The sequence below is a fragment of the Poecilia reticulata genome, chromosome 1, assembly GCF_904066995.2.
Source record: "Poecilia reticulata chromosome 1, P_reticulata-male-v2, whole genome shotgun sequence".
In the NCBI taxonomy this organism is placed as follows: domain Eukaryota; kingdom Metazoa; phylum Chordata; class Actinopteri; order Cyprinodontiformes; family Poeciliidae; genus Poecilia; species Poecilia reticulata.
The window spans coordinates 12,831,424-12,844,402 of NC_088830.1; the positions used below are offsets into that span (position 1 = coordinate 12,831,424).

The 12,979-nt window shown below is 41.1% G+C and overlaps 1 protein-coding gene across 1 annotated transcript; it reads left to right on the forward strand.

Moving 5' to 3' along the window:
- Nucleotides 1-1,633: 1,633 nt before the first annotated feature.
- Nucleotides 1,634-12,775, forward strand: slc2a15b (solute carrier family 2 member 15b). The gene is made up of 12 exons (XM_008409746.3): nucleotides 1,634-1,784; nucleotides 2,509-2,607; nucleotides 4,135-4,295; nucleotides 4,426-4,550; nucleotides 4,694-4,839; nucleotides 5,576-5,708; nucleotides 5,786-5,973; nucleotides 8,156-8,266; nucleotides 9,528-9,629; nucleotides 9,915-9,990; nucleotides 11,067-11,194; nucleotides 12,403-12,775. Exons 1-12 carry the CDS (start codon nucleotides 1,740-1,742, stop codon nucleotides 12,628-12,630), a joined length of 1,542 nt encoding a protein of 513 aa, XP_008407968.1. The 5' UTR covers nucleotides 1,634-1,739; the 3' UTR covers nucleotides 12,631-12,775.
- Nucleotides 12,776-12,979: the final 204 nt, after the last annotated feature.

Genomic DNA, 12,979 nt, shown 5'->3' on the forward strand with positions numbered 1-12,979 from the left:
ATGCAAGAATAAACTAAGAAACTAAAGTAAATACAGAGGAATAAACTGGTATGGCAAGATCTTTTGAGCAATAATTAATACAGAGGACTGTATGGCAAGAATAAACAGACACTATTTCCAGATAAAAGGTAAAATAATGTTGAGGTGCCATGGGTTTGTTGAGACCACATCTAGTACTGAGAATAAATATATCTTACAGACCATAACAGTAAATAACTGATCACTTATGTATGTTTTTAATTAGATTTGATATGTTTGTTTATTCAATATTATTTTTCATGTCAGTGTTATTGTCATGGTGGTGTTCAGTGACTCCATGACACTTTCAATTTGACTCATTAGGATTTGATTAAGAACCAGATTTGTTCTTTGTAATTTCTGTCCTGTAAAACTATTAATCTATAATCAATATACAGGTCTATATAAAGATATAATCCATGTTTCTGTCTCATATTTGTATGGCATTAAAAGGATCTGGAACTTTTGTTTTTCCACTGAAAGCTCTGGTTTTCACATTAAATGCCATGTGAGTGAAGTTTTATGGATGATACTCTGATGTCCCATTCTCCTGAAGGCAGCACAGAGCTGCACCACCAGAAACCCACAGAAACACTGAAGAGAAGAAGAGCTATGATTAATGCAGTTACAGTTCTATCCATGTTTTAATGTTGCAGAGCTCAGTTGTTTTGCAAATAGTTCAAAGTTTAAACTTGCATTGCTGTACATCTTTTATCTGCTCATTTTGTGCAAGATTTAACAACTAGAAAATGGCACAAAATAAGAATATTTTTTCCACTCTGATTGGCTGCTGTTAAGCCTACCAATTTTAACTTGAATGTTCATTTCATTTTTCGTAGGCGCCTGTATTATTTTTATATTATTATACGTATTATTTTTGATAATAAATACAGAAGCAAGCATAAAAATCAAAACATCTACAATAGTGATAGTTATATTAATGATAAAATAATGGTCAGTGCAAAGTAGCCTGCAAATTCTTTGGTGGGGGGCGGTGAGGGACCTGGATAAAGGCTAGGCCCTTTATCCAGGTTTATCCTTTATTTACCCTTTATCCAAACGCTGGCCCAAAAAAGGTTGAGAAACTCTGATTTACAGGTTTTAGTCTTGGGTGGAGGAAACCCAACATTTAGGTGAAATAAAGTATAATTTCAGAGAAAAATGTGCTTTTTCTAACAAAAAAACAAAATATCACAGTAGCACTTTAACATAACAGATTAATTCAGTAATACACATATGTTGTAATGAATAATAATGACACTTTATGTGGAATCGACTTATCTGGTAATTCACACAGCATCCCACTTTAATTTAATCTGACTCAGAGTTCATCGTTTGCTAACTTTTGACAGTTTCTTCGGCATCTTTTCTTGCTGATTCTCCTCCTTAAATGTTTATTAAAAACGCCAAGCCTTTCCATCATTGGCTGTTTGTTACCAGCTGGCGTTGCTCTTCAGGATGACCCACAGGGCTCATGTGATCTCTAATGGACCGGATCCGGTGGAACCAATTCACGGCTGGTTTGGGAATGGATCAGGAGTTTGATAATAAGTCGGCCGATTCCGCCCTTCGTCGGGAAGCGCCTCCTCTGCGCCACATGAGCGATGGGAGGAATCTACAAATGGGACACGGAGCGAGGAGTTTTCACGAGACCCTTTGATGAGCTGCTCCTCGTCTCCGTCGAGCTGATTATAGCGGAGGAGGAATTATTCATGACATAAATGGCAGAGGAGTTGTTAAAGGAAAATGCTGCAAAAATCAGTGGGGTGAGTTCACTCTTATTCGTCCCTCTAACCTCGTATTTTCTCAAAAAAAAAAAAGTAAGTCGTTTGTTGTGTGACAGAGGTTCTACCATCTTGTATGTAACACAACCAGAGAGGAAGGCTGGAGTCGTGAGGCGAGAGGTTGAATGTTAGATAAAGTAAAACCTACTTGGGTTGATGCTGACTGCTCAGCGTTGTCTCCTCTGAACTATTCGGAGCTCGAAACTTCCTCAATTTAGAGCCAAATTAGATTAATTTGAAGAACTGAGCAGCTTTTGTTCTCTCAGCCTACTTTTCCCTCATTCACACTCATACTAGTGTCATTCCGCAACATCTGAAGGAACGGACATGTGAAGTTGGAAAAAAGTTAGAATCTTGCAGATTTTGACCTATTTTTGTCTATTTTCAAAATCTAAAGAGAGCGTCACATGCGGCCTTTGCTTCTGTGAGGGCAAAAGTTTTAACTTCAGAAAAGATTTCATGTCATGTTTTTAGGCTGAGTGTGATTGAGACGTAAACAGAAACTTTTTAAGCTCACAAGTGTTTGTGTGATCTTGGAAATAACACAAAATTTTGTTGGTTCACAGTTTAATAATTGCAAAGGTCAGATGTTAGTTTGGCAGCCACATGATGCTGTAAAAGTTCTCTCCATGTTGGAAAATGTGCAGCACAGGTCACAGTGGGTCTGTTTTGTTCCTCATTTGCTTCTTTGCTCTCCTCTCCGCAGCATCTCACATGGTCACTGCTGGCGGTGGCTTTCCTGGCCTCGTTCGGCAGCTCCCTGCTCTACGGCTTCAATTTGGCCGTCGTCAACTCGCCTGCAGAGGTGGGCTTCTCCACCGTCTGCATCGTCCTCACAACACTCAAAACTTTCACTGGATCTTTGAGTCAGTGGATTTTAATTTAGTGGTTTATCAAGGCCCTGAAAAGTGCAGCCAATCAGGATGACTTTATGCTGCCCCTGACTGCAATTCAACAGTGTTACAGATTTGGACTGGCAGCAGAGGAAGATGTGGGGGACATCCAGTCATTAAACTGGCTAAATGCTGCATTTTTTTATTTTTTATTTTTTGCAGGGAACAGGATAAAATATTTTTTGAGGGCTACGAAAGAGAAAACGGTGACCTCAAATGTTATAATGCAAAAAATATTCTTTCAAGTGCAAATATCTTACTTAAAATAAGACAAATTACAAGTAACTTTTCAGCAAGGTATGAGTTTGTTTTTAATCAATAATTCCTTAACAATGACTTCATTTATACCATGCTTAAAAAGTGGCAGTGGAATTAGTGCTTTTTCAACAATACTAATGAATTATCAACTTAAAACAAGCTCTTATTTCTTGCTGAAAAGTTACTTGTAAGTTATTTTCGTCTTATTTCAAGTGTCTTATTTTGAACTAGAATCTAGACAAAAACGATTTGAGTTTCTGCAGTATAAAACTGTATGCCTTCCTTTTGGCAAGACGAACAATGGTGTACAGAGCCTTTTTGTAATTTTACACAAATCAGACTTTATTCTTCCTTTAATTTTTCTCTTTTTGTTTTCATTTTTTCAACCATACATAAACTTTTAAGATTTTGACCAAAGGTCTTGGCTTCACTATTACAACTCGTCCCTGTAATCAAATAAAAGTACAATGTTTTGATCATCTTCCGTAACGCGGATTGTAACGTGCTCCTCATGTGGCTGCGTCAGCGTGTCATTGATGCTCCTCAGCTCCTAATCCATCATTTGTTCTGTTCTGCTCCTTCTCCGTCCGATTTGCTGCATCTAAGCTGTGAACATTCCTGTTTGGACGCGGATGACCCCGTTCCGAAGCAGGACTAGTTTACAACGCCCTGCTAAACTTGGAGAATCATGATGTCGTCTTTTAATTTAAAATCCTGACTTTCTTTAAAAAGGAAAAAAAGCTGGTATTGATATCGATTAGAGGTCATTGTGCATCTTATGACACATTTCTTATTTTATGGACTGAACAGAAAACATGTTATGCTATATAACATATCCTCTATCTAATGATCTGCTGATTTGTCTTGTGTTCATATTGATGCCACATAAATGGTTTGAATCTCTGGAGTAAAACTAGACTGAGTTTCATTTCTCCTCAGTGCAGTTTCAGCTAAAACTGAATAAAATCTGAGGAATGCTGGAGGGCGACATAATAAATTTTAGACAAGAGTGAAAGATTTTGAACTTTATTTTTTTTTTACCCATCACATTATGCTCCACCCAAATTTGGCAGCTTTGTTTCAGAAATGAATTAGACTTGTGTTCGATTCTTTATTAAACCGTGTATTCTTTTGCTTCAGTGCTGTTTGGAGTGCTTTAAAAATGATTTCTCTTCCCCCAGTACATCAAAGCCTTCTACAACGAGACGCTAACCGAGCGACATCACTGGATCCCGGACGAGCATTTCTTGACAATCTTGTACTCCCTCACTGTGTCCATCTTTGCCATCGGCGGGATGACCGGTGCTCTGCTGGTGGGCAAACTTGTCACTAAATATGGAAGGTCAGAGTGGATGTGGATGGATTACTTGCCTGTTTTGCCTGTAAAAACGACTCTTTCTTTCGCTGACGGTCTTTGAAGACCTCTGAATAATTACGAGCGATGAGCTGTGACGGGTGATGTGTTTGAACAGAAAAGGGACTCTGGTGCGGTCCACCGTGCTGGTGTTCATCGGAGGGTCTCTGATGGGCTTCAGCAGATGGTTCAGGAATCCCTTCATGGTCATCGCAGGACGCTTCATCACAGGGGTCCATTCAGGTAGGCCTACCCCAATCAAAAACAGAAGATATTTACCGTATTTTTCGGACTACAAGCCACTACTTTTGAAATCCTGAGAAATCGCTCTCTTCATGAGCACATGGTGTGACGCATCGATCCGATGTTTTCTGTTTTTTCTTCAGGGATCTCTCTCAGCGTGGTGCCGATGTACCTCGGAGAGATCGCCCCCAAGAACCTACGCGGGTTTCTGGGCCTTGTTCCCAGCATCCACATCTGTCTGGGAGTCTTCAGTGCTCAGATTCTTGGGCTCTCTGAGCTGTTGGGAAAGGTACCAAATGTTGTGCACTGTGTCTGAGTCAGCCTGCCTTGTTATTCTTTTTCCTAATATTCTTATTCCTATCGGAACGTTTTAAAAACTGGGATTAAAAACAATCAAACCCGGTGTTCCGTAGCTTCTACATGTCCAACACACCTGAATCACCTCCTCTGTTGGCAGTCAGGTTCTCCAGAGTCCTGCTAATAGCCCATTAATAGACTCTGGTGTGTTGAAGTAGAAACCTATCTAAAGGTCGCAGAACTCCGGCCCTCCAGATCCGGCAAATAAAAGAATAAATTTGTCGTTAGTTTTCTTGAAACTTACTTGAAGAAATTCCGAACTTTGCAAATGACAGGAAAAGCTAAACAAACCCATCCAGATAATGAATTCACACCACTGAAACAAACAAGTATGTGGGCTTGCGTGTTTACATATCACTTAAAAATGTGCTTAAGTTGCTTGGTGAAGCATGTAAACAAACGGATCTATAATTAGATAATGTTCAAGTTTGAGCTCGTCCCTGGGGAGTTTTACAACATGTGGCCAAGCAAAAATATTGGTTTATGCTTTCAGACCTTTCAATCTGAGCCCTAATGTGAGCAGTTATTGAGTAGCTGCATGGAAAAAAGTCTTTTTTTCATTTGTCAGTGTGTTTAATTTTTATGTATTTCTTACGGAAACAACAGTATAGTTAAAAAAACTTAGCAAAAAGTTTTTTGTTTTTGTTTTTTGGCGTTTCTTCACACAGGAAGAACATTGGCCGCTGCTCCTCTCCCTCGTATTGTTTCCTACTTTGGTCCAGCTGATGCTGTTGCCATGGTTTCCAGAGAGTCCACGGTACCTGCTGATCGAGAAAGGAAATGTCCACGCGACCGTTTCAGGTCAGAGACGGCACTTCTTTTCTCTGTCGTTTCAGTTTCGTGTGCTGTAAAACTCAGAAGCTGCGTCTGTTCTCCAGCCCTCAAGTGTTTCCGCAAAAAAGGAAACATCCAGGCCGAGGTGGAGGAGATGCAGGAGGAACAGCGGTCGCTCTCCTCCATCAAGACCCTCTCTGTCCGCCGTCTGCTCATGGACCGCTCCGTCCGCTGGCAGGTCCTCACCATCGTGGTGGTCAACATCGGGATGCAGCTGTCTGGGATCGATGCAGTGAGTGGGGAACAGAGCAGCGGCTCCGTTGTGTTTTTTGTTTTCATTTTGGATGAAGTGCAGCGCTCTGTGCGCTTCACGCAAAAAAACAAAAACAAAACGAGAACTCAATACTGCTGCGGATCCCAGCTGGGCTCCTTCCTTCTGTCCATACATCACAGAGTCGCACAGTACTACTACACCCGCCGAATAACTAAGCTGAGGGCGACACGATCACGCCTCATTATCTTTCTCACTGCAACCTCACCTAACAAGGTCCGCCCAAAGTGGAGCCCATCTTTGTGCTCATTGCTTCGTGTGGATGGGAGCTCCAGGCGTGCTGGCTCACGGTGGCATCGTTTCCCAGCAGGGCGGGGGCCTCCTGCTGGGCCGCTCGGTCCCAGCTGCTCCACGCAGGAACTCTGCAAGGCTTCACAAACGCAGATTAAAAACACCAGGCTAAAACTCTGAAAACATGTATTTCAGTTAATGATTTATTATCTGCTCTTATCTAAAGTTAGGACGGAAACTATCAGCCTATCTTACTCATTGCGTGGAACCGGACTGGGAATGAATGTAACTTTAAAATATTTGAAATGTTGAATTAGACCCATTGATCATTAAAATCAGCATCACTCAGAAAAATGTTAGCATTTTCTGGAGCATACAGGTTCATGCTAACACAATGCTGGGATGGAAATAGTGGGAGTTACTGCTGCTTATCAAGAGCTTCATTTCAGACTCTTCAGGCCTCAGTTAAAAATGCTAAATGAACAGAAAGCAAAAAGCAAACGGCAGAACATTTCTCAAAGTTAAATCCGAATGAACCCAACACTTCAGCCAACAGTTGCATAAATCTGGACGAGGTCCGCTGGGGTTTGTCTCTACCAGCTTTTCACATCTCAACACTGAAATAAGTCACATCAGTCAGCCAGGCTGGAGAGTTTTCAGGTATCACCACATATCCTCCATTAAGTTTTGGTCTTGATGCATAGATATACTGTGAACCACTAAGTTGTAGCTCTGGCTGGTTTGAGGCGTGGTTCCCCAGCTGCAAGTTGAACAGCTGCTCTTGTCTGAAGCAGATCTTCCTCTATGATTGCCCTGTAATGACCTCTGACCCCTAACACTGCCCCTGTTAAGCGTCATCACAGCATGATGCTGCCACCATGAGGTTTTAGGGTTGTGGGGATTTGCTAAGGCTGTTCATTTTCTGCCTAAAAATCATTTTTGCTACCTTCCTAAAATAATGGCCTGAGTCATTTTGTGCCAAATGTTTTTTTTATTATTATCTTAAAACATCTTTTGGCATAAAAGATGTGGCAATTGTATATTTTCTTTATGGTAACAAAGGCCATTATTGTAGGAAGTTGCAGAAAAGTTTGATTTTGACCTCAGACCAAAATTTTGATGGACAATTTGGCAGCTTTTCTGATGAATGATCTCTTTGCCCAGACGTGTGAATTTACCAGGAATTTCTCAACAACTTTATTTACTAAAGTTGTGGTCGTTTGTTGCACTGGATTATATTTGGATCATATTTGGAGATAAAACAGTAAAATAGATGCATGTCATACATTTTATGACATGCATTTGTCATAAAAATATGACATGCAACAACAAACACAGATTTGAACTTTTTCTGAACTTGACCCAAATCGGATCATCAACAGCAAAATGGTGCGGAACCCGTCAGGAATAAACATACAAAAGAATAGCTGGGGAAAAAAAAAAAAAAAGATTTTGCAAATGAACCACATGACGTTTTCTTTAAAAAGCACATGAGGAAATGTTATTTCACTGTAACCAGACACACGTGTCTGCATGTTTTCAAAGTTGTTATGTTGATGAAATGCGATGTGTTTGGTTACTAAATCAACGAGACAGGGGTTGAACTGCGCCGATCACATTTCTGTCCTCACCTCATCAATGATGGATGCCGCTCCGGTAAAATGTGATTGATGAGAACGCACAAATTAATTTCAAGGGGAGCACTTGTCAGCAATCCATGCTCATGAAACGCAGAACCTCAAACACATAAGTGATGGTGGGACTAATGAAAGCGATCGGCATAATGAATCAAGCGAAAGCGCAAAATAACAAGACGGGAGTTTTGGCTCCTTAGAAAACGAGATAATCTAATTCTGAGTTTCTAATCCGTCGGATTCATTCTGATAAACTTTTTTTTTTTTCTGAATTTCAGATCTGGTTCTACACAAATGAAATATTCAGGAATGCGGGAATCCCAGAACCTCACATTCAGTACACGACGGTGGGAACTGGAGCCATAGAGGTCCTCGCTGGGATGCTGGGGGTGAGCGGACGTTTTGATGCGGCGTTTATCGGTTTGTGATCGGCTTTATTGAACCGCAGATTATTTCAAATAATTCTTCATCAAGTGTACAGACATTAGCTTGATTTAAACTCCACTAGAAAATGCTTTAAAATTGTGTTTTTAATACCTTTCATTGTGTTTTTGTTAGTAATGTCTTCTTCATTGTTCTTTTGTTTTTTTTTTCTGTAGCAAAAAGTCTCAGTTTTATGATCTGATCTGATCTCAGTGTTGGATCCAGATCCAGATAAAGCAGGATGGAGTTACTGGTGCCAGTGTTTTCTAGTGCTTAAAAACTGCTAAAATCTTCAATTGTATCATTTCATTGTTTCAAAAACGTTTAACTAGATGCCATAAAAGGTGAAGGAGTGACAGAGTTTTTCTCCGGCCATTTGGAATGTAGAATAATGTGACGTTGTCCACGTGTTTCTGCACACTGCAAGTCAGCTGGCTGAAAGAAGGTTAATCCACTTTGTTCTGATTACACTAAAGACAAATGATGAATAAAAACCCAATGACAGTCGTGATGAGGAAACTAAAGAAGCACCACCCACCAATACTGCAAGATGAAAGAAAGCAATGAGCAGCGTCTCTTAGACTGTCAGCTGACATGAAACCCTGTTAATTAACTGCAGATTGATTTTAGTTTGTTATTATTGTACTATACAGGTTCAACAACAAGGTTTAAAAACTGTTACTCAACTGAGAGTCAACAGATATGGAGTGGGTCTGATTATCGTCTATTGATTTCATCTAATAGCTCTTTCAAATCCCGTTTTGTTGTTAAAATGTTATTTTTCAGACAATCAAACTTTGTTTTATTCTTTATTTAAAACGGATAAGGTGGAAGAAGTTGAGACAAACCGAGCTGTAATTGCTGGTAAAATGTCTAAACGTTTATTTTTGTGGCTGAATAAGTCTAGGTGAGCCACAGTTTAGAGAATAAATGACATTCTTCTGAAAATGGTCTGATGCTGTAGAAAATGAATGGAAAAGAGCAGCCAAAGTCCAAAGAAAAGGCTTTAAATGCCTTATTTTTCCAAAACGTTAAGAAAAGATCATCAGTGCCACCGTAAAAAAATTGACTTCTTAAAAGTAAACACAGAGAAATTCAAGAGTTAACTCAAGACTTTTGCACACTAATGCGGACATTAAAACACAGAAGATGAATGGTGGAAATGTTTCTGCACGTTGTATTTGTCTACAGTTGCAGCCACTCACCACCTCCTCTTACATTGTTTAGTGTTTCACCATCGAGCGTGTGGGCAGACGACCTCTGATTATCGGTGGGTTCCTCTTCATGGGTCTCTGCTGTGCGGGAATCACCGTGTCCGTCCTCCTCCAGGTACGTCTGCAGTGACTGCGTCTTAAAAAAACCTGTGTGCTCTTCACTAAACAGGAATATTGGAGTCAGTAAGTTGAGATATCTATAATTTGCCTCTTCCCCTGTCTTGTTTGTGCCTGTAAACAATAACGATACAAGCAAGAAGGTAATTATGTGTCATATTAAGTAAATGTCAAGGAGCACCACATGGTACAAATTATGTTTCTGGTATCTTATAATCAAAATGATTGAGTGCAATTAAATGGATAGTCATTAGAAAGTGCGCAAATTTCCGTGGCTTTGCAGGCGCAGTTTCCCTTCATGAGCTACATCAGTGTGGGCTGCGTTGTGGGGATCATCGCTGGCTTCTGCATAGGCCCAGGTAATATCAAAACTCCATCATATCCTCCGATTTTTACTTCACAGGAGAAGGAGAAAACACTCCCAGACCTCAATCTGAACCCTCTCCGTCAGCAGAGGCAGCCCTTGAGTTTAAGGTGACACTGCTCCCTACTGGAAGCTTGAGGAACAGCAGGAGCTCAGCCTCCGCTCCCCGCCTCCTCCCTGCGAGAGCATGAAGAGATATTGTATTTCATTACTCTTGTAAATTAGGAAATCTGCGCTGCCACACTACATCCATTCCTGTAGCCATTTAGATGAGACGAGGGAAGAGAATTACGAGGCGTTAGTTTACCACCACATCAAGCGGACCCGTGAGGATGATGAATCGGGCCAAATCTGGTGTACGTAGCGTCATTCATCAACGCGGCAAAAATCTATACCCCAGAACAAGAAGGAGGATCTCTGTTCCTGCAATTAGACCTTTAATGGCTCATTGTTCACAAGCTTCCCTGTGATGAATACGGTTTCTTTCGGAGGAAACCTTGCTCTCACGTAGAGCATGTTGACAAATGATGGCCCATAGTTATTCATCTGACAGTACTAAACCTCTCTGTCTGCTGTTAGCAGCCACAGATAATGAGGACATCATTCTGGAAGATGATCATTAGAGCTTTGGCTAAGGCACAATCTAACAATGAGAAATGTTTAAAGCAGAGCCACCCTCTGATGTCACCCAGACACTTGTAGACGTCCCGGCTAACGCTGCCGTCTTTTCACACTTACTGCCCGCCTCTTCTAGACGATGTCGGCCATCTTCCTGCCTGCAATAGCAGACACTAAATGAAATACATGGGTGTAACTTAATAGCACTTTGGCTTTTGTTACCATTTATTAATTTTGAGCGAAGGCTAGTAGACAGGCCAGAGAGGGAATATCGATAAACTACTTGATGAATGAAGTTGCTGGTGTTAATTTCATAACAGCACCGGGTAATTAAACTGGATTTGTGCGATGACTGGATGCTCTGTCGGATCGAGCCTATAAATTTCACCAAAAAGACACAGCAGTTCTGGTTTTTACTTTAACACGGCCACTTTTTTCGTCTTGTCTTTCCAGCCGGCGTTCCATTCCTGATCACAGCCGAGCTCTTCAAGCAGTCGCACCGACCGTCCGCCTACACCGTGGCCGGCTGCCTCAACTGGCTGTCCAACTTCACCATCGGCTTCGTCTTTCCCTTCCTCGAGGTCAGAAACCGAGTCTGAACTTTAACAATGCAAAGGTCTTTCAGTTCTCCTCGGATCCAGTCATGGTTTGAAACTTCTCTATTCCGGAGGACAAGATTCAGATGACTTATTGTTAGCCAGAATGGTCTGTTGTGTTTTTTTTTTATGTATGTATATACAGAACTTGTTATTCAAGAACCAGAAACTTCTGTGCATTGTACTGGGATTTTACGTGAAAGATGAACACAAATTAGCACTTTTAGTGAACTGGAAGGAGACAGATCTATGTAATTTTTTAGAAATATGTTCATATCTGAAACACGTGGCATCCGACTGTTTCCGTGAAAGCCTCAGAGGTTTGTTAGAGAACATCAGTGAACAAACAGCATCATGAAGACCGAGTAGGAGCAAAGACAGGTTAGGGAGAAAGATGTGGAGAAATTTAAGGCAGAAATTTTCAAGTTTAAAACATGAAGCTTTTAACATCTCACTCGGCTCTGTTCATCAAAAAGTGGAGAAAGCACAGCTCATCTGCAAACGATGTCAGACCACCTAAACCGAGAATATCACAGTCCACTGGTGCTTATATGTTTTTCTCAACCAGAAGAAGAGTTCAAGAGTCTCTGTGTCTTGGTAGGATGGAGTGAAAGGTGCAGATTAGGGCCTCATTTGTAGTAACGAAGGCCTTTGCCTTCACCGATCCGTCTCTGCTCCGACCATGACCTACAGCTGAGAGACATAAATACTTTCCTGACCAACACAAAGTTAATCAGTCACTTTAAAAGTGACAGAAATGAGGTTGTTCTGAAAGACAGCTTCGAGTAAGTGAGCTGCTCCCGTGCATCAAAAGGACTCGGCTGAAGTGGGGACCATAAATCTCCTCTGGCCAACGAACTCCTTCAGATCCAGAAGAATTGGGTGGGTGGATGGATAGACGGATTTGTTTTTGTGGGTCTCCAAAGAGCAGGTTTTTAACTTTCTGTTGATTCATAGATCCTAACCTTCCTGGTTGTACTTTTTGTTTGTTTGTTTTTACTGTAAACTTATAATTTCCAAATGTCATTTAGGTTGACAAAATTGATGCGATGTCATGCAACACAAACCTGGTTTGAACATCTAAAAATGACTATCAAACACATTTTTGAAAAATTAGCTAAGCAAAAATTGCTACATTATTTAAAGTCAGCTTCTGTACCCTTTTGGATTACTTTGCGTTGTCCCCTCGTTAGGACGCAACGGGCCCGTACTGCTACCTGATCTTCTGCACGATCTGCTGGGGCGTGGCTGCCTACACCATCTGGGTCATTCCTGAGACCAAGAACAAAACCTTCCTGGAGATCAGCCAGATGTTCGCAACCAAAAGCAGCGTCCAGAAGGAGGAGCCGACTCCAAACAGTCACCTGAAACTGGCGCTGATGAACGGCTACGGATCACTCGGGCTCCATGACGAAAAGTGAAAGAGGAAAATAACTTCCTGTAAAAAAACAACAAAAAAACAAAGAGTACGATGACAAACTGCGGCCGCGAGACTGACTGCTTTACTTGAACAAGTCTAATAGAAATAAATGTACACAAAGTATAATAAAATATTGGCTTCGTTGAGATGATTTTGTTTATTGTTTGTTGTTAAATGTTGGTGTCCATGACGTGGAGCAGAGGCCACACGGTCATGTGCCTCGGCTCAACTGTTCGTCACATTCGGATCGATTTCCGACGGTCGCTTGGCTCTTTTGTTGGAACTGTGGAGACTTCACAGTTTCCTCTCAGATGTTTTCAGCCATTTGATTCTTTCAACACCACATGATG